Source organism: Pleuronectes platessa, chromosome 21 (genome assembly GCF_947347685.1).
Source record: "Pleuronectes platessa chromosome 21, fPlePla1.1, whole genome shotgun sequence".
Classification (NCBI taxonomy): Eukaryota; Metazoa; Chordata; class Actinopteri; order Pleuronectiformes; family Pleuronectidae; genus Pleuronectes; species Pleuronectes platessa.
This window is the reverse complement of record NC_070646.1, coordinates 1,503,699-1,525,840: the sequence shown is the minus strand read 5'-3', so window position 1 is coordinate 1,525,840 and position 22,142 is coordinate 1,503,699. Positions and strand designations below refer to the sequence as shown.

At 48.9% G+C, this 22,142-nt stretch overlaps 1 protein-coding gene across 1 annotated transcript; it reads left to right on the top strand.

The window, feature by feature from the left end:
- Window positions 1-268: 268 nt before the first annotated feature.
- Window positions 269-21,779, top strand: srcap (Snf2-related CREBBP activator protein). The gene is made up of 32 exons (XM_053414324.1): window positions 269-3,297; window positions 4,035-4,301; window positions 4,476-4,661; window positions 4,839-4,979; window positions 5,157-5,349; window positions 6,153-6,322; window positions 6,392-6,497; window positions 6,662-6,751; window positions 6,920-7,093; window positions 7,227-7,462; window positions 7,691-7,868; window positions 7,972-8,108; window positions 8,280-8,449; window positions 8,950-9,279; window positions 9,958-10,144; window positions 10,282-10,451; window positions 10,637-10,788; window positions 10,995-11,210; window positions 11,342-11,506; window positions 12,006-12,158; window positions 12,351-12,680; window positions 13,268-13,434; window positions 13,727-14,040; window positions 14,148-14,350; window positions 14,666-14,835; window positions 14,947-15,143; window positions 15,462-15,576; window positions 16,049-16,174; window positions 16,336-16,512; window positions 16,723-16,806; window positions 17,055-21,342; window positions 21,499-21,779. Exons 1-32 carry the CDS (start codon window positions 436-438, stop codon window positions 21,777-21,779), a joined length of 12,735 nt encoding a protein of 4,244 aa, XP_053270299.1. The 5' UTR covers window positions 269-435.
- Window positions 21,780-22,142: the final 363 nt, after the last annotated feature.

The following is a 22,142-nucleotide window of genomic DNA, read 5'->3' as shown; positions in this document are numbered from 1 at the left end:
TCACTTCTTCAGAATATGTGGCGGGGACCCTAATTCAGCATCCTGGAAGTAGAAAGCACAGAAGATCTGTGTCTCACACCACAGTCAGGTGAGACGTTTGTTGCTTTGCACATTTGCACTCACTTATGGACTTGTTTCAATAAATGTCCAGACATTGAGGTAATAACCTTTTGTCTCTCCCCCCCCCCCCCCCCAGGTGCAGTGTGTAGCCGGGGCAGCACAGGGGAAGGAAGCTCTGAGGAGGAGGCGGCGCGGCAGCTTGCCTCTCCGGCTGTGGATTTGCCCGGTGGCAACCCCCAGGCTGCACAGGATGTGGCCGGGGAGTCACCTCGGCATGCACAGCAGCCGGTCGCAGCTGCCCCCCGCCCAGACCCTCCACTCACCATTCCATCCACCGTGCCCTTGCAGAAGAGCGAGGACTCAGCATTCCTGGGCATGGAGAACGCCCCGCCAACACCGCTGCCTGAGTCTCTCCCCATCAGCTGCGACTCTAAGGACAGTGTCTCAGATGAAGTTGCCGCAGGTTCGAGATCCTTGCCCACATCCCTTAGAGATGACCGTAGCTCCTCGGATGAGATGCAATGGCTTCCAGCTCCCCTTTGTCCGCCTCTTGCCCCAGATACAAAGTTCAACCGCACAGAGCAAGAGCTGCAATATGAGTCACAAACTGAGAAAAGCCAATCAAATTGTGACACGGACCAGATTCAACCACTTGAAGAAGGTGCAGGACTTCTGGCTATTTCAGAGAAGCAGTCCAACAGATTGGAATATAAACCAGAGACTGGAACAAATGTGGAAACTGTTGGAAATGATCAGAAAGGTGGGAATATTCTCCCACAAACCTCATCTCAAATCTGTTCCACAGCCTCAACTTCCTCTGTCCCACAATCGGATGCTGACAGCACAGGACATGGGGCTGTGGAGCAGTCGAACAGGGACTCACTCCTCCACACAAATCAAGACAGCCATATCTCCCCGTCAGGTGCTGCGTGGCAAGCTGATGGTCACCAGGACTCAAAATCTCTGCTCCCATCTTCTGACAGCAGTGAGATTAAACAAACTGACACATCACAAACACATCCTGAAATCATCACGACGATCTCAGATGATCCTAGAGAAAATTCTTGTGAATCAGTTGAGACATTTGACCGTGTTACAGCGCTTCTTAAAACTTCTGACAGTGAAACCCAACCTCCATCAGCTGAAATACTTGAGACCCCAGAGGCAAGAGAAAAACCTCATGGATTACACACTTCTGGAAACGCAAGCTTATTGTCCAGTAGCGCAGCTGGGAGAGAAGACGGCGAGATCCAGAAGAGCTGTGACTCTCCTGGGGGAGAGCGGGTTGAGAGTAGCACAAGGGAAGAACACTCGGACGCGGCCGTCTCCTCGTCTGACTTCACAATGCTGCCAGAGAGTTCTTCCACCCAGGATAGTTCCTCAAAACCCTCCGCTGCCCCTCCCCTGTTTGATAGCGGCATAGTAATCTCCCTGCAGGCGGGGCAGGTTGTTGAAGCAGAATCCTCTCCCCCCTGTGATCAGCTCCCACCAACACAGGCACCTCTGGTTGCTGAGCTGGGAGATGCTCAAGAAATCGTGGTTGTCCAAGAGGAGGCTCATATCAACGAGGACTGGTCTAACGTGCACCTGAAACAGAGTTACATCGTACAGCGAGAGGACGGTAGTGTCTGTGAAGCTGCCCTCGTCAACGAGCTGAGCTCTGAATCAAAGCTGTATGAAGAAAGGTTTGAGGCCGACGTGGAGTTGGACTCCCAGCCGGTGGAAGTGTATGAGTTCTGTGGCCTGGTGGAGGAGGTTGCAGAGGAAACGGTCTGTGCCAGTGGCAGCGTACAGATGTCTCACTCTCCAGGATACGAGATGAACCTGTTCAACGCGCTACTGGAAAACTCTGAGGAGTTTAATGTCAAACAGGACTTGGAGTTGCACCTCGGACCATCTATTCACACAATCAATGACAGTGACACTATCATCATTTCCCAGCAGCCCTTGCCGTCACCGCATGATGCAAATCAACTGCAGGATCTCTCAAACAGTAATTCCCATAATTTGTCCTTACAAAGCATGAGGGTAGCTATCAGACAGCATTTGGTATTAGACTCTAACCAAGCTGTTCAAGTGGCAAACTCCAGTGAGGTTTGTTTAGTTGAAGTAGCTGCTGTGACATCTGACTCATTCCCTGCAGAACAAGCAGGCACAAGTGCACAAATTGTGACGACTTGTCCGCAGGTCAGTGCAACAGCTTCAGACCAAACAGAGGTGAGTGATTCTCCTGAAATTCAAACAGCTCCCCAGAAACAGGAAGCTGAGGCAACAGTTGTCTCTTTATCTCTCATATCCCCAGTGGTCACCGGTGAGGATGTGGCGATGCAATCATCTGTTGCTGTTTCAGTGAACGTTTCTCATGTAGAGAATCAGCCCTCTCTAACACAGACCCCAGGAGTCACTGTTGTAAATGCCACAAAGCTTGAGGCCTGTGTTTCTTCACATGGAGGGACAGTAGAAGCCTCCTCTTTGACACAAGCTGCATCACAGAGTATTCACAATGTTGATGTGCCCACAGAAACCAAACCAGAGGCTTTCCACACCTCTTGCTCCTCTAGTTCTATCGATCCAAAGCTGCTCCTGCTCAAACCAGGAGAAATATCTCTCCTGAAATATCCATCCTCCCTTTTGTCACAGGTGTCCAAGCAACAAAATGTGTCCGGCAAGTTGGCCAGTACCCACTGTGCTCTGTCTGGCACGGTGTCTGAGGAGTGCCTTGCCCAAACTGACTCAGCAGCAGGTTCTCTCTGTGCGTCAGTGGCTCTTAGCAGCCGGAACGATCAGGCGACGTGTTCTGTCAATAAAACTTCTGTGACAGCGGCTCTGCCTGTCGAGGTGCAGCCGTCTGCGAGCAGTAACATCACATCTCAGCATGAGCAGACCCCCACAAACAAATCTGACAACGAGGCCTTAACTCCAACTAAAACGTCAACAACCGAATCTGTGACCCAAGAGACCACCCCACCCAGAACCCCCCACACCCTTCACATGCACGAAGGGTCCGAGGAACAGGAAGGTGTGCAGTCCAGCAGCCCCAATGACCCCATCAGCCAACCTGACTCCATGGATGTGGAGGACGAGAGCGAGGACATGGACCAGGACGACCAAACGGGAGACGCTGAGGCTCACGAGGGAACTTCAGGACAGGTCAGCAGCCCGGAGGAAGGCAGTGACGAAGAACCCGACGCTGACAAAACAGAGAGTGAAATGAATACTTCCAGCTCATCACTCAAGGTATGTTTCTGTTTCAGAATGAGATGTTGGGTGATTACATCGATATGTGTTGTAGACTTTGAGCTTCAGAGCAGCCTAGTGAGAGGAGGAACACTTTGGTTGTGTTGTGGGGATACGCTGGAAAATTATGTACATGGATCATATTCAACACTTTCTCCATCTGTCTTGATTTTACTTTCTAATCTGAATAACCCTGAATGCCACAGTAAAGCATCTCCTCACAGCAGCAGTAAAGTTGGTCAGGTCACATTGTTTACTGAGAAGAACAAACGTATTTGTTGTTTCTGACACTCATCATGTAGTTCATATTGATACAGTTTTATTTAGTGATTTTATTCTTTAAGTCGGCTGCATGCTACGCCATGTGTGTTTTCCAGCATGGACAGAGCAGGACAGACAGACAGGCACTGTTCCTTAAGGTAAGTGGTGGTTGTGAGACACCAGATAGGTTTTCTCTTAACAGGGCATTCACGGGCACATCTCAGTCATGACGTGGTGAAACCTGATGAGGGCTTTTCTTTGACTTCAGCTATTTTATGAATGCAACACTGCAGACAGATCATCCAGTTGCTAGTCAGTTTGTAACTCTGGAGCATGTCCACACTCACCTTTTCAAAATACACTTGTTATTTGTGCGTGTGCATTTTATCACATGGTGTCGTTAATTCCTCTGCCTTTAGCTTCATCACTTTGTTTTTTAAGAATTTTCCTCTCATCCTTTCTCTTTGTCCTTAAAGGTACGACAGTGGATCGCAGAGAGGGTTGCCGCCAATTCATCCCCCGTCTCCCCGTCCACCTCCTCCTCCCAACCCGGCGCCTCTCCCACTTCTGATTGGGCCCTTGCTCGACGAGAGAAGTCCTCACCTCTCCGGGGTCCTAGTGGCAAGTTTGTCTCTCCTGGAACCGTCGGTAGCTACAGTCCATCCTCTGTGTCTCCTGATCCGACCACTCCTCAGCGACCCCGTGGGGAGCGGCACACAGACATGGCCGAGCAGGCTAAACATGTGAGTGAGCCCTCAGATATTATATGTAATTCACTGAAAATGCCTTTTTTAAACACTTTTTCTAAGTGAATTCATTTTTAACTCACATTTTTGAAACACCGGTGAAGCACAACTTGTCATCAGGATTCATTACTGATTTTTTTTTTTTCTTTCCTTCCCGATTGTGTCCTGCAGGAAGCAGACATTGAACATCGAACCCAGGCATTCAAGCGAGAGGGCTTCTGGTCAATGAAGCGTCTCACCCGCCTGACAGAGCCGACACGACCCAAAGTTCACTGGGACTACCTGTGTGAGGAGATGCAGTGGCTCTCTGCTGACTTTGCCCAAGAGAGGCGATGGAAGAGGGGGGTGGCTCGAAAGGTGGGTTCAGTTAAATCACTGTAGATTCACACATGTTATACACACAGATGTGAATGTGTGTTCTAGACCCACAAACGGGGAAATGTAATTATTTTATATTTATTTATTGGCTTGTTGGAAAGATTGTTTGTACTATATTTCAGATTTTCTATACTGTACGTGTCCTCATGCTATTAGGTGGTCCGGATGGTGATGCGACACCATGAGGACCTGAGGCAAAAAGAAGAAAAGGCCAAGAGAGACGAGCACGCTAAAATTAGAAGAGTTGCATCTTCCATCGCAAAGGAAGTGCGGGCTTTCTGGAGCAGTGTGGAGAAGGTACAGATTCCCAAAGTCAGAGTAAACAAAACGTTGTCGTTCAGTGTTAAAACGTGTAGTTGGTGTTTGAAGTTTTTTTTTTAAGGCACTTTTCAGACAATAAAACACACAGGAGTTTGTGTAGCTTCTCTTGAACCTACTGAGTGAATTTAACCTGTTTTTATTGTGTTGGTAAAGGTGGTGCAGTACAAGCAGCAGTCCAGGTTGGAGGAGAAGAGGAAGAAAGCTCTGGACCTCCAGCTGGACTTCATCGTTGGCCAGACGGAGAAGTACTCGGACCTCCTCAGCAAGTCGCTCGCTCCCAGCAGGCCGGCGGAGACTGTCGTTGTGACACCCCCGAAACCTCTACCGCCCCCTGCTGATGAGGATGGTGAGGAGTTATTTTTTAAACTAATAAAACCTGCAGCTCTTACATGTATAGAGCTTTCTGTGTTGGTTTGTCTCGTGAAGCCGATTCAATGGTTCACACGGGGACGTTGTCATAGCTACACACCAATGAATGAGTGTTCTTCATCAGAGGAGCAGTGGAAACACAAAGCTCCTCTTCACTGTCAAGGTTGTTGCATCTGAGAGAATCTACCATGTTTTCCCATTTCTGTGAAAACCCCACCTGATAACCTGAGGCTGAAATGCTCACGCTGAAGTCAGATCTCTGTCGGTGCAACAAAACCTCTCTCAGCACGACACCTCACGAGAAACGTATCGAGAACCAACCGTCAACCAACAGGCGGGGAACTAGTCCAACTGGTCCCACTCGTCTGCGTCCATTGTTACTAATGGACGCAGACTTGTAGGACGTGTGGATTTCTGCAGCACGTATGTGAACTGTGACTACACGTTAGAGTTTGCTCCGATAGAATAAGGAAGTGGTGGATTTCTGTTTGTCAGGTGAGGAGGCTCCACCTTCATTTTATTATGTAACACAGTTGGGTGCTGAAGTGCAAACACAGTCTCCTGAGCCATTAAGAATCTCTGCATTGAAACTCAAACTTTTATTTTCAAGAGTATGTCCTCAGATAACATATGAAACCTTTCAGTTGATCTTTTGTGTTTTACCTTTTGAGCCCAAATGGAGATATTAGACATAATTTACGCACAGAGCGTATCTGTTTATTGATTTTATTCTTCCTTTTTAAACCTTTGAATCTCCTTACAACGCTTTTCTTTATCCAGATAGGGACTTTGAGCCTCCATGTGAGGAAGAGGATGACGAGGAGACATTAGACGTGGAGGAGCAGCAGGAGGGCAATGATGCTGAGACCCATAGGAGGGAGATTGAGCTGCTGAAGGAGGAGGGCATGCTGCCCTTGGACCAATTACTCAGCACCCTCAAACTGCCACAGGTACCCACACCAACCTGCCAGCACCGGGCTGTGTTCTCTGATTCATGAATGAATGTCATTTAATCACAGAATCATTGTACTTCGAAGGAGACGGTCTCAGAAGAAGAATGCTCTGATGAAACCTCTTCATCCGTGGAGGAGGAAGATGGGGAATTCACTGCCAATGACGAAGATGGTAAGATTTTTAATATAAGATCTGAGGGGGGGTGGGGGGGGACACCTAAACAAGTATAAGAACATGCTCCACTTCTACTTGTTCAAAAAAGAGTTTTTTGAGCACCTTGAAATTAATGTATATTGTTGGTCGAGTGTTTATTTTCTGTCTCTTCTCATTTTCAGCTGAGGATGAGGAGGACACCATCGCAGACCAGGAGAAGGTAGAAGGAAACCTAAATCATGAAGAGGAGCTGGATGATCTAGCTAAAGAAGGTTGGTGCTTTTTTATTATTGGTGCATGAAATGGAAAGAATAAAGAGCATCATACCCCTGCTGCTATTTTCAATATATGTTAGTTTAATGTGAATATGCATTTGGATCATTAATTCATTCATATTAAATGTTAACCTTCACCCTGATGTGTCTCTCCTCTCCTTATAGGCGACATGACCGTGGAGGAGCTGCTGGAGAAGTACAAAGGAGCTTATGCCTCCGACTTCGAGGCACCTTCTGCTTCTGGCTCTAAAGCGAGCTCTGATTCTGAGGTTTCTGGTGATGAGGAGGAGGAGACGGAAGAAGATGAGAGTGATGTTGAGAGCAACTCTTCCTCCTCAGGTATTAACTCGCTCACAGAGCAGAGGGAATCAAAAATAATCTCACGTAAATGATTTATCTGTTTAAATGCTGCTGAGCCTGACGTGTTTCCTCCTGCTCTCTTTTTAACGATGGTTTGTCATTTATCTTTCAGATTCACAAGGTGACAGTGCTGAGAATGATGAGAGTGAGAAGGAAGTAGAGGAGAATGAGAATGAGGAGGAGGAGGAGGAAGGTGATGACTGTGGAGATGAAGGGATGGAGGTCCTGCTAAAGGAGGGAGAGGCCACCCCACCTTCCACTGCTGCACGACCGAAGAAAGAAATCAGTCATATCGCTGCGACTGCAGAGAGTCTGCAGCCTAAAGGCTACACTTTGGCCACCGCGAAGGTCAGTCATGAATATTTAGAATAATTCAGGTTAAATAGATTTTAAGCTTTAAAAAGTGAGTAAAAAACATCTTTAAAAATTAAGCAGATCTTCATTCTTTTGGCAGGAAAACTCTCTAAAGCAGTATTATAGAAAACAAGATTTGTTCTTTTGTGTGTATTTGAGTTTAAATGTTTAATACAGTTTAGTTCGGGACCATAAATTTCTTATCATTTTGTCCAATAAAAGGTCAAGACTCCCATCCCGTTCCTGCTTCACGGCACGTTACGAGAATACCAGCACATTGGACTCGACTGGTTGGTCACCATGTACGAGAAGAAGCTTAATGGTATTTTGGCCGATGAGATGGGTTTGGGTAAAACCATCCAGACGATCGCGCTGCTCGCTCACCTCGCCTGTGAAAAAGGTAAACGATCTTCATGGTGATTGTACTTTTGCAATGTTTACAGTAGTTTCTATAAATCAGTTTCTCCGCTTCAGCTGCTGATGTTTGGTTCTGTTGTGTTCAGGTAACTGGGGGCCTCACCTTATCATCGTCCCCACCAGTGTGATGCTGAACTGGGAAATGGAGCTGAAGCGCTGGTGTCCCGGGTTTAAAATCCTCACGTACTTTGGCAGCCAAAAAGAGAGAAAGCTAAAGAGACAGGTAATCAGTGTTCCTTTGAAGTTTTAACATTTCCAATGAGAGCAACTGCTGAATTTTATTTGAATAAATCTGGCAGATATTTCAACACCTGGTTTCCAAAAAACTAGGCTGAAGTCAGTGATGGAAAAAAGTACACGTGAAAATCATATTGTTTCCCTCTTCCTCTCTCAGGGCTGGACGAAACCTAATGCTTTCCACGTGTGCATCACGTCATACAAGCTGGTGCTCCAGGATCACCAGGCCTTTCGACGCAAGTCCTGGCGCTACCTGATCTTAGACGAGGCTCAGAACATCAAGAACTTCAAGTCTCAGCGCTGGCAGAGTCTGCTGAACTTCAACAGGTCAGTGGATCTGGGATCTGTGGATCCTCTGAAGCAGACACGCAGGGAATCATTCATAGATGTTTACACATTTAGGGATCTGATATCAAAGTGTCATTGTAGCTATGAACGAGCTGCATTCTGTGAATCTCACACAGACACATTTTCTTGAGATGTTGGTAATGTTTGCAGTTCAGAAGATCTAGTTGGTTTTCATGAAAATAGTTTTACACTGTTTCGATGTCTTTGTCCATTTTCCTTAAAACGAACTACACACTGATGTAATAAAGTGAGATAATCATTTCTCCACTATTCTTGTGGGAAATCTGGATTGTGGGCGGAAAATGTGAATCAGTGTTTCAAGCAAGAATCGTGTTTCACATTGTTTTCCACAAGTAGATTTCTTATTGGAAAATATGTCCTGTTTCTGTAAAACCTCAGAGTTCATGTAGGAATGTATTGCTGTCTCCTTTTGTCATCTCATATATCTAACATTATCCTCTGACCTCCACCAATCACAGCCACCGGCGACTGCTGCTGACAGGAACTCCTCTGCAGAACAGCCTGATGGAGCTGTGGTCCCTCATGCACTTCCTGATGCCCCACGTCTTCCAGTCCCACCGCGAGTTCAAGGAGTGGTTCTCCAACCCGCTGACGGGAATGATCGAGGGCAGCCAGGAGTACAACGAGGGCCTGGTCAAGAGGCTCCACAAGGTGCTGAGGCCCTTCCTGCTCAGGAGGATCAAGATCGATGTCGAGAAGCAGATGCCAAAGAAATATGAACATGTGGTTCGCTGTCGCCTCTCCAAGAGACAACGGTTCCTCTACGACGACTTCATGGCACAGGCCACGTAAGTTACGATGTTCAAAAGGAGAATTTGGCAATGATCTGGTTAACGGAAGGAATTTCTTCAACTTTTGATCCGTTGTCTTTTGGACTCGAGGCTGAAGTGATTATATTTCTCTGGCCAAAGGCAAAGGTCACAGTGACCTTTCATATAAATCTGGGGGGGAAACATGTGCACGGAAACTGCACTGGTTAGCGGAGACATGCAACCGCAGTGCGGTAACTCCTCCTAAATGTTATCATAAAAAATTTATCCTGAAGAAGCCAAAAAAAGAAAACATTAGAAAATGAGTAATTCCTCTCTAGGTTGTCTTGTCTTATGCAATATAGATATAAAATGAAATTACTAAATCTGTGATAATATGATATCTAGTGTTTGGGTTTCTTTTTCATTCATTTGCAAGAAATTGTGTCTTGTAAAGATATCCATTGTTTCTGCTGATTTATGTTTTAATCTTTTAATTGTCAGAACGAAACACCATGGTCACATTGTTGGAATGGAACGTTCTATCCAAACTAACGTTAAAAACCTAAAGATATTAATTATCAAAAGGCTAATAATCATAACTGTTTAGACTATCTAAATTCTTTATGATTTTACTTGTTATTGCATATTATTATTACTTCTATTATGAATTTGATCAGCAGTGTCTCACTGTCTCGTCCTTCTTATTATTTACAGGACCCGGGAAACACTGGCTAGTGGTCACTTCATGTCTGTGATCAACATCCTCATGCAGCTTCGCAAAGTGTGCAACCACCCCAACCTGTTTGACCCCCGACCCGTCCAGTCCCCCTTCATCACCAAGCCCATCGTGTTCCACACAGCCTCGCTGGTGCAGGAAGCCCTGGAGGTGTCTCCTCTACAGGTCGGCATTTAAGGAACATTAAAACACACTTTCATTAGGTCAGAGAATGTAGGCGATAAGAGGAATGGCCTTCAGATTTATTGGGCAGTTTATTGTGATGAACGCTTACAAAAAATAAAATGTCTTTCCCTCCTCAGCGCTGCGACCTGTCTGCGTTCGACCTTGTTGGTTTGGAGAGCCGTGTGTCCCGGTACCAGGCAGACGTGTTCCTGCCGCGCCACAAGGTCAGCCGCCAACTTATCCAGGAGGTTCTGGAGTCTCCTGATCCCCCACCCAGACCCAAACCAGTTCGCATGAAGGTCAACAGGTACACATTAACACTGATTGTACTTTCTGTTTCCTCAGTATTTACCTCTGGTCCTCCAGCATGCAGGCTACAAGCTACCAGTATTATTAGCTGTCATGCTAGCGCTTATGTGATTTCCAGAACTTGCATGTGTTGGAATAAATGAAAGCTCTAACTGATCTGTGATGTATTTCTGTCTGTTTAAGGATGTTCCAGCCGCCTCCTAAAGGTGATAATAGATCGTTGGTGCTGATGAACAAGCCGACCTGCTCCGTGCCGCCTGCAGCTCAAATCCTCAAACCTGCTCCAGTGACCGAACTCTCCTCAACTCCTGCTCATGCTCCTGTCGTTCAACAAGGCACGTGAAAGGGACAAAATGGCATCTGTACAAAAGCCAGAAGAAGCAGAAATCCTATTGGTTTAGTTTCAGATTTCCAGCCTGTTCTCTGCCTCATAAATCAGTTTGACAATTTGACCAAAGCACTGATTATCCTTCTCTCCAAGCCTCCATTGTCCACACCACTGTTCTCTTACTCATTCTGCTGGTTTTCTTCTCCTTCTTAGTGGTGTGTTCTGTGGCCTCCGCCCCTCCTCCCCGCCCATCCATGCATCCTGTGGCTCAGACTGCAGTGAGGTCCAGCACGCCCAAGCCAGTGTTGACCGTACGGCCTCCCACTGTTCCCTGCACGGCCAGCATTCCTTCTCATCCCAGTCCAAACCCCAGCACCATCATGTCTCAGAGGGTCCTGCTCAGTCCAGATATGCAAGCCAGGTTACCTTGTAAGTAGTAAAACACTTTTTTATTGTACATCAGTTTCTTAGATGATGATAATAATATACCATTATATCCTTAAAACCCACTGTCACATAAACAGTGTTCTAATCCCCTGCTCTCTGTTTCCCTTCCCTAGCTGGTGAGGTAGTGAGTATAGCCCAGCTGGCCTCCCTGGCAGGTCGACCTGTGTCGTCGTGTCAGGGCAGTAAACCCGTCACCTTCCAGCTCCAGGGCAACAAGCTGACTCTGTCCGGGGCTCAGATCCACCAGGTCCCCTCAGCTTCTCCACGTGCTGTTCAAGGTGAGTGAGCCACATGTTCTCATTCAGAAAACAGGTGAATTAAGGTTTTATCACTGTAAACTACTTTCTCATGCAAAGATATCATTATTTTAAAGCTTTAATTCCATTTAACATTGTTATGTTTGATAATATGAGAGCATCTTTGATAATATGAGTGGCGCATGTGTGCATGATGAATAAAATACTAGTCGATGTTAAAACAAGCTGCTCCAGAAGGAACTCTTCAATAGAGTCACTGGAAGAATTCATAAATATTATGATACTGTCGAAGTTCAACGAGTCTGACGTTGGTCAATATATCTTAATTGGATTTTCTTTAAATGTGTAAAGCCACTCTTTACACATTTAAAGCTTTTATTGATAAGGAGCCGACTCTAGTGTCAAAGTGCTGTGAACAAAATCACGTGACCCAGCAGGACATGTCTGAAACTGCGATGAGGAATGTGTGTGTATGAAACCAAAACAGTTCCTGATTGTCTGAACTGTGATTCCCCTTCAGGTAACGTGGTGCACCTGGTGTCCAGCGGGGTGCAGCACCACCTCATCACCCAGCCGGCTCAGGTACAGCTACAGAGCGCTGCCAACGCCCACCCTGCCAACACGCCCTCTACTGCTCCACCTGCAAACCGCCTGCCTCATAATGCCTCCGCAGGTAGTCCCTGATTCCTCTCCTTTCACCTTCTGCATCTCAACAGACAAAGATAATTATACGTAAACATAAAAGTGTTTATTTTTAAAGGCTAGTGCTTACTTAAATCCTCAGATGCCATGATGCTTAACTGAATCTCTGTGTGAAAATCCTTCGTCCTTCTGTACACATGCTTACTGCCTCATTTCTCCTCAGTGCCCTCGTCCATCGTGAGCAGCGCCGGCGTCGTGAAGATCGTTGTGCGTCAGTCAGCAGGCAAGGAGGGCGGGGCGGTGCCCACCCTGGCAGTGGCCCCTTCCCCCCGTGTTGTTCCCCAGGCTTCCCCTTCCCTGCACGTCCACGCCAACTCACCCACTGTCAGAAACACTGCTCCGCTGCAAATTACCCAGCGCACCCCTGGTCCCGCTACTGCCCACTACACCATAGCTCCTCCCAGAAACCCCAGCTCCACCCTGAACCAGCCCCAAGTCCCCCGCCCTGTCCTCAAAGTAGTGCAGCCTCCTCCACCAAGCACAGAGAAGCCAGGTGAGACAATTAGCCTGAGCTATTCATACGTCTGTGTTCAAGCATGAATATCAGAACTGGGTCAAATTTTTAGTGCAACTAATCTTTAGCACTTTCCCCTTCCCTGCCATGCTAATCCAATTCTTTTAATCTGCTTTAAAGCACCAGATGTGTGCACTGCATCATGTGCAGGGAAGTTAAGGCCGTCGCATGAAAGTATCTCTATACCAGATCCAGACTTAAACAGGACTAACTCTTCTACCGCAGTTAAAATTAGGTATCATGGTTTCAGAATAAGGTCAGAGTAGAGAGAGTTCTCTTTCCTGCTCTGCACCCTCATCCTGTACAGTAAAGCCCTAACAGCATCTTTATTGGTCGAGGATTTAATACTTTTACACTATCTCTCATATTCTAATACATCAAATAAATAATTCGATAAAGACTAGCAGTTAAATAAATACAAATTTAATCCAAAATCTATTTCCCAACAATCCCATGTTTGTCTTTTGGTAGAAGAGGTTTCCTTCTATTCACCAAACACAAATCCTTCCACTTGTGTTGAAGTGTCAAGTTATTTACAACAAGTCTTTTCTCTGTCCTCCCCTCAGCTCCAGGGACGCCCTCGTCCTCTGCACCCAAGTCTTCAGCCATGCCAGGGGACACCGGCAGCAGCAGCAGTCAAACACCTGCTGCCACTAAGTCGAGGCAGAGTGCAAAAGTCTACCCCCCGCCCAGGAAAGTGCCCCGCCCGCCTCCTCGCTCTCCTTTCCACATGGTGAGCAAGTTGTTCCTCTAGAAGCCATCGACAGATCTCAGCTAAAATAAATTGTTGTGGAAATGTATAAACGAACCACATGAGCTGTTAGTTACAGGTAATTTCATCCTCAAGTTATTTTTGATTGGCCTTTACTGGCAGGCTACCTCGTTTGTGCTTCCATGCCACCGGCCACTATTGACTTTTATGAGAATTTACACTTCTTATGCAACAATTGATAGTTTGATCAATGCTGATTTAACCACTTTTATCGCAGCTCTTTACCTGACTCGTGTTTCTCTTCCTTCTCCAGTCGTGGCTGGCTGAGAGCCACAAGCAGCAGCACAGCAGCCGGCTGGACTTCATCATTCGAGCCAACGAGCAGCACTGCAGAGCCAAGCCCATGTACGGCCGGGAGGTTCTGAACTTTCTGACTTTCCTGCCCGGTCCCAGTCCCTCCCCAGCCGCTCTGAGCCCTCGGGGGGAGTGGGGCCGGTCGGGTCACAGCAGCTGTCTGTTCGCACAGCGCCAGAACAAATACGACTACTTGTATCGGAGTCGCGCCGTGAGAGCGGCCATCCAGGACCCCGAGGACCGGCTGGAGATGCTGAGTGGAATGATCGACAGGTGATCAGTGGATTGGTTTTCTGACTCTTTCATTCCAGAGGATACAAGAGCTTTAACTTGGGGGGAAATATTTGTGATTTAACTATTATTTTTCTCTTTTGTTTTAGGTTTACATTCTCGATTCCCCCTGTAGAGGCTCCTCCCATCTCCATGCACTCCTGCCACCCTCCTCCCTCTCTGAGCCACAAGCAGGTGGTCTTCTCCTCTGTGCTGTCGACTCAAGTCGCTCCGCTCACTCGCAGCCTGCATCGCATCCAGTGTTACATGAGGACGCAGTTCCCAGATCTGAGGCTCATACAGTATGACTGTGGTACGTTTTCAAGACACCTGGAACCGGGAAGACTGATGTTATCTATTTGGTTTGAAAGAGAAAGTTAACACCATCTTTAAATTAATAATTCATTCCATGTATTCCATGAACCCTGACACACAACACGCTAACTCACCCTATTGCTCTTATGTATTTGTCCTTTTAATCCAAAGATTGTAACATCTGACACCTAGAAGCAGAAAATTAAATTCCTCAGTGACTTCAATCCCCCCCGATAGACCTGATTTAGTTATTGTATTAGTCTTGTGGAACAACCTCCCTAATTTCTTCCAACACCATTTCTGTAACGTGCAGGAAAGCTTCAAGTTCTGCACACTTTGCTGCGGAAGCTGAAGACAGGAGGCCACAGGGTTCTGATCTTCACCCAGATGACGCGTATGTTAGATGTTCTGGAGCAGTTCCTCAACTACCATGGACACATCTACCTCCGCCTGGATGGCAGCACCCGGGTGGAGATGAGACAGGTTTGTACTGTCGCAAAATCCTATTGGAGAATATGATTTATGTTTCTATGCCTCCACTCTGGCGCCATATGAGAAACGTTGTTGATGAATATGTTCCCTCTCCTCCTTCAGTCCCTCATGGAGCGCTTCAACGCAGACCGTCGCATCTTCTGCTTCATCCTGTCGACTCGCAGCGGGGGGGTCGGGGTGAACCTGACCGGCGCCGACACTGTAGTGTTCTACGACAGTGACTGGAACCCCACCATGGACGCCCAGGCACAGGACCGCTGCCATCGCATCGGTCAGACACGAGACGTCCACATCTACAGGTGACGGTGCTGCTGCTTGACCACAAAGGGGTTCTTTACATGGCCCCAAAATAAGATGGTGGACTATCAGTAGGACACAGGGGGATTTGGGTTATTCCACCATTTACATCTGAGCCTTCAGGAGATTCTATATTTTCATTTTTAAGAAATGTACAGACTAGAAAGTCCTGGTTCACACATTCTTTCATGGAAGATATGATTTCACTAGATTGATTAATCAGTTAATTCACTAAGGCCACGATATTTCCTTCACACATAAAGAGGAAATGTTATTTTTAAACAACATATTAATATTATTTTGTTCATGCTCCTCTTCAGGCTGATCAGTGAACGCACAGTGGAGGAGAACATCTTGAAGAAAGCCAACCAGAAGAGGCTGCTGGGAGATATGGCTATTGAAGGAGGAAACTTCACCACGGCCTTCTTCAAACAGGTAAATATACAACTCTGCACAAAGGATTCATTCACTGGGAGGTTTCCACAAATTAAATGATTTCATACGTCACACTTATTTTATCAGCACTTAACACATCTGGCTCTCACCACCACTTCCTGCAGAGTGTGTAAGATGTTGATGTAAAATTAGATCAATTATTTCTCTGGAGGTTTTCTGTCTATTTGTTGTTTCGGCTGCTTTTCATAACCGGTGTCTTTATCATGTGATGATGAATCACTTCACAAACACATGGTCCTTTTATTAAACTTGTTCTGTAAAAGCCCTTATTGAAGTAAGCTGACATCTTCTGATTAATGCTCTGGGTGAACGTCGTTGTTAGCACAGCAGTTTGTTTTGAGCGGGTTGTGGTGATGAATGTTGGGACCTCAGGACGTTGAAGTGTCTCTTGTTTACAAACACAGAAACCGTCTTCCTGCTCCAAGCGTCTCATTTACATTTTGTCCCCCAGCAAACCATCCGAGATCTGTTTGACATGAACGAGGGGGAGAAACGAGAGGCGGCGGTGGAGCTCGCCGTGCCCCAGCCTGAGGAAGAGGAAGGCCCCAACAAGCAGAGCACCACCATCCTGGAACAGGTCAGACACGTCACATGGGACATTGTCCTCCTGCAGAGTGAATCCATCAGATGCCTCCTGGTGGTGTTATGTGACAAATATGAGTTAATAAACATAAAGCTCCTTAAACCTCTGTGTTTTGGAAAACAATTAATCAGATCCTCTTGGTTTGACTCCCGCAGGCCTTGTGTCGTGCAGAGGACGAGGAGGACATCGTAGCAGCTTCTCAGGCCAAAGCAGAACAGGTGGCAGAGCTGGCCGAGTTCAATGAGAACATACCTCTGGATGATGGAGGCGAACAGGAGGAGGTGGAGGAGCTCTCCAAGGCCGAGCAGGAAATAGCTGCTCTGGTGGAACAGGTGAATAATCATGGAAATCAGCTCTGAACTCTTAAAAGGCCGAATTATCCATCTACGATATATTTGACATTTTTATATAGCTCCTCATAAAAGCTGAAATGATAACATCTCAATACATCTTTCACAATCATGCTCTGATGTAGATGTGAATTCCATCTACACACTTTGTACGTGATCAGCTGACCCATCATATTCTCTGGCTCCCTTTAGCTCACCCCCATTGAACGCTACGCCATGAACTTCCTGGAAGCTTCGTTGGAAGATGTTTGTAAAGAGGAGTTGAAGCAGGCTGAGGTAAGAGCTTGTCCTAACTGTTATTTGAAATAAATTGTTTCTTCAGCTCAAGTTCCATAAGTTTTAATAACCTCTTTGCAGAGGTAATGAATCAGCCCGAATGACAATGAGCGGTTCACCTCTGTCACAGGGATTTTAGGTGTTATAAGACGTGTCCACGCTTTTAACACTGCTGAAGTTTCACAGAAACAAAACATGAAGATGACAGTTCAGCAGGTTTTAAAACCAAATTGCCTTTTTGACTACAGGAGCAAGTGGAGGCTGCCAGGAAGGGCCTGGACCAGGCCAAGGAGGAAGGCCTCAAGCTCCACGCTTCATCTGAGGAAGACGACGATGACTTCTTATCACCGCCAGAGTCTGTGGAGCCCTCTCAGCCCACCCCAGCCCGCCGGGGGCGTAAACCCAAGGACAAAGACAAGGTTGTTACATCTACAAGGACCAGTGGTCGACTTCGGGGGGCCTCGCCTGAAACTGAGCCTGAGCCCACTCCCCCCAAAGACGTGCCTGAAAGACCCCGCCTCGGTCAGAGGACGTCTGGACGGGGAGCTGCCAAAGACACTGGTTCTGTGTCTACCACCCCGTCCCGCACAGATCTAAAATCCTCCTCATCAACTAAACCCCATGACTCCGCCAAATCGTCAAAAGCTTCTTCACCTGCCAGAGATAACCAGACCCCCAAAACCAGGACTCTACCAAACCGCTCCCATCCCAGTCCAGTGCCTTCGCCTCCTACAGGCTCCCCCCCAGGAGGAAAACAACAGTGTGCCGTAGAGACTGACGGTAAAAGCTCCAAAGCAGGCAGAGAGGAGAAGGAGGAGAAGGAGGGGGAGGACGAGAGGACAGTGTCTGAGTCATCACTAGAATCCAGCTGTCACGTGGAACATCAGACAAAAGAGGATGATGGCAAAGATCTCAACGCCATGTCTCCCCCCTCCACAAGCTCCAGATCGCCTCGTAAGCGCCAGTCAGCCGACGGTGAAGTCCTGCGGGGTCTTGTTGAAGACACCCCATCGGCCAAAGTCCTGCGAAAGCTTCCAGGGAGGCTTGTCACGGTGGTGGAGGACAAGGAGCCGAGAAGGAGGAGGCGGCGTGGCAGTGGCACTGGAGGTGGAGGTTCTTCAGAGGAGGCAGCAGTGGAGGAAGCTACTGCTGGTCCGGTTGAAGAATCAAACAAAGACAAAACATCACCGAGCCCTGACGCCAAAACTAAAGTGGCTGTTCCTCAGGAACCAGACCCTGTCCCAAACCCACCTGTGCCCCAGCAGCCCGTCAGAAGTTATCCTCCTTATTCTCCTTCCAACCCTTCTCCTGACATGCCGGTGCTGAGAAATCTGCCGGTGCGGCGCCGGTTGGAAACTGAATCTCGCATGGCTGCTCAGCTGGGAGAGCAGCATCATCATCTGGGTAGAGGACGGGGAGCAAACCAGTCCAGAAAGTCTGACACGGCTCCAGGCAAAGACACCACGTCCTCCCCTGCAGACTCTAATGTGAACTCTCTTGTGACGCCTTTGAAAAGAAAGAGGGGCCGTCCCCCGAAGACGAACCTCAAGTTACCGGAGCAGGACACCACGTTGAACCGCACCCCTCAGCCCACGTCTCCAGGTGAGGAGGGGAACGCTCCGCTCTCCCCAAAACGTAAGAGAGGTCGTCCCAGGAAAGACTCCACCACAACCTCAGAAACAGTTGGTGAAGGACAGAACTCTAAAAAAGAGACCACCACTTCGGATGTTTCTGGTTTGTTAAAACGAGATGCTGGTGCAGAGCTGACGGCGCCACCTCCCGTCAAGTCTGAGATTCTCACAGCTGCTGCTGTCGGCACAAGTCTGACATCTCAGTCTACCTCAGCTGAGAAGACCGACACTAAGACCGAGGGTTCAGCCCCAGTTTCACCTCCTGCTCCAAAACCAGCTCCAGCCTCCACAGAAAAAAACACTCAAGTGTCCACACCAGTCTTCCCAGTCAAAGCTCCACCTGCACCAGAGGTGACCTCCCCCCTCCCGACTGCTGCCTCCACATCAGCCTCAACCCAAGTTACAGCTTCAGTTCCAAACTCGGACACAACTTCAGTCCACAGCTCTTCTCCCCTCACACCTCCCACGTCTGTCCCTGTCCCTGCTCCACCTGCCACCACCTCATCTCTTCCAGATGTAAAAGAAACACTTCAAGCTTCTAATGCTCCCAAAGATCTAAAACCTTCAGGTTCTACATCTTTGAAAACAACGGAACCAGACGCTGTCCAGACGACCACCGTTTCCCCAGCAGCGGCTCCAACACTCCCAACAACGACAGTGAAACCAGCATCGGTCCCAGTCCCGACGACCACAGCAGCTACTGCATTAGTATCAAAAACAGCCAGTGTTGCACCAGCAGCCACCACTACAGTGAAACCAGTCACAACAACTAAAACAACTGCTGCAAAGGTCTTTCCTCAAGCTCCTGCTCGACCACCGCCCACAACCATCACTCCAACATGTGTCCCAGCTCCCAGTTCATCAGCTTCACCGAAACCAACGTCGCCCTCTACTGCCGCAACGACTCTGACAACTGCAGCCAAAACAATCCCAACGTGTCCATCAAAACCATTAACTGTGTCATCACCTCCAGTAAAAACAACACAAACCAGTGCATCCATCCCATCAACCACTATGACAACAACAGCTCCAGTGAAAACTGTGCAAACAAGCTCATTAAACACAACACAATCCACTAGTGCAGCTCCACCCACATGCCCGAAGCCTGGCATCGCTTCTACAACAACCCCCGATGCACCAGTCACCACGTCTTCATCTTCAGCCAGTACAGCTCCATCTCCTCCCGCCCGAACCAGTGTGACCACCACCAAAGTCCCAACCAAACCAGTGCAAGTTGCTACGCAGGAGAATCTGACCGCAGAGGCCGTCCTGTCTCCGACATGTCCCCCTGCTCCTCGTCCAGTCTGCGCTCCCTGTCCAACGTCCACCAGCGTCCCCCAAACCTCAGAGACCAGGACTGTCCCAGTGTCTTCACCACCTCCAACAGAAACACCTGAAGAAGAAGAAGAAGAAGCCTCCAAAGAACCAGCTTCTGCTACAACTGCAGAAAAGACTTTAAATATCGAACCCACAATGAAATCCTCCCCAGAGAGGTCGGCTACAGTTGCTGAGACAAACATCCACGACTCCTCCACCTCCACGGCTCCGGCTCCAGTCACCACTACTGAACCAGCTCCTTCTGTGTCCACCTCCCAAACGCCTGCAGCCCCTTCCCCCCCAATCCAAATCTCTGTATCCCAGAGCGTCTCCACAGAGGGGTCGGCTCAGAGAGAGGTCCCAGAGCAGAAACCCTCACCTGCTGCTTCCAGTGCTTCACCTGAGAAACAAGCTGTAGAGTCCAAACAGAAAGCGTGTACATCTGAAGGTAACTGTGAAATGGAAGTAGGTTGTGAAGAGGCTGAAGAGCAGGAGGACACAAATCTGGACATCGAGTCTCCACCTAAAAGGAAGAAGGTGGAGCGTTCCTCTCAGAACAAAGAGTCAGAGAAGGAGGGAACAGGAGGAGAAGAGCAGAATACAACTGAGTCTCTGAAAGAAGAAGAACCGCTGGCAGAGGAAGCTCCTGACGAACAGGAAACTCCCAAACAGAAAAGACAACTCAGTCGCCAGAGCAGCCAGGAGTCCACCCGCTCCTCTACACCTTCATCAGGGGGCTCGACATCGACCCTCACTCGTCACGCTCACCACAAGAGGACGTATGAGAACAGACATCCTGCTAAGAAGAGACGAGTGGACGTCACCTCAGAATCCGGCAACGAGGAGACAAAGGAAAAGGACGTGAAGAGGAAAGACGATGATCAGGAGCACGGGGCCTCCCGGAGGAGGCGCTCCAGGTCCTCCTCCTCCTCCTCCGACTCTGATAAAAGCGAGTGCGGCGAGGAGCACCGGTTGACCCGCTCGGCCAAGCGCCGGCTACAAGATCAGGAGAAGGAAAAGGGAAACAACCGGTCGGGGAAGAGACCTGCACGCAGCTCTGAGAGAAACACATCGAACAATACCAACACGTCCACCGGGGGGGAGTCCGGCAGTGACACGTCTTCTGTCAGGACCAACAGGAAGTCAGCAGGAGCTCAGTCCTCACAAGACTGTAAAACAATCAGCGCCCCCCCTCCTGAGCCCGAGGTCCTGGGGAAGAGATGCTCGGCTCTGAACGCGGCAGCTAAGCTTCTAGCAATGAAAGGCCGAGTGGACACCCCGGGCCACACCACCCGGAAAGACCCCTCAGCCAAGTCCTCCGGGACGTCTCCTGCCTCCTCGGCCGACAAGAACCAGAAGCTTAAAAACAAAAGTGTGCCGGCTTCTCCTCAGAGTAACTCTGTGGCTCCTGCTAACAATAAAAGCTCCGGCAGCAAACACTCCACAGCCAATCAGTCGAGCCGGCCTGCGTCCCGCTCCACCAGGCAGTGCCCCGGTTCTCTGGTTCCGCCCCTGGACATGGAGTTCAAGAGGTCCAAGCCCGAGGAGAAGGAGCGGGCGAGTCGGAGGTCATCGAGGGGGAAGGAAGGTGAGACCGAGGCCCAGTCCCTGTCCCGGGGCCACAGCGCCTGCAGCAGCCTGAGCAGCGAGGGGGGGGGGGACGACGGCAGCAGCAGAAGTCGCAGCAGCAGCAACAGCAGCCAGCGAACCCACAGCCTCAGCTCCCAGAACACCGAGCGCAGAGACTCCCGGTCCCGCGGCGCCTCCTCCGGCAGCGAGAGGGACCGCAGCTCGGACCGGGCGAAGAGACGAGACAAGAAGGACAAGCGGGGCCAGCAGAGGGAGGGGCGACCGGAGACCAGGAGGTCCCAGAGGCTCTCGCAGGAGGTGACCAGCAGCTCGGGGACGGAGGGGACGCCGGACCGGGTCCTCCGCAGCGTGGCGGCTCTGGCGGCGGTGCAGGCGCGGTCACCGGCCGCCAGCACCCGCTCCTCCGCTACTCAACAGCGTCACAACAAGACATGATCGGAGTGCCACAGGGAAGCATGAGTGTTGTTGCAGAGCAAGATGCGAGAGCATGTCATGACCTTCAAGGTTCCTGCTTTTCTGCACTCGGGTGAATGACAGGGCCGTGGACCCAGGGACCGACCGGCCTCCTGGGCCCTCTCCCTTCCCAATTGGAGCTGGTCCCCTCACCAGCTCAGCTATTGTCAGCTGGGGGAAGGCTCAGGGACCGAGAATGAAAACGTGGCGGCGTCATCGTGCGTCTGTGACTGGACAGTGATGGTGGATGAACCCACCACTGGGACTTGAGGGGGACAAAGGTGCAGGAGGAAATAAAAGGCAAGTTGTTAGTTCACATTATGTACTGTAATCATTAAAGACTGG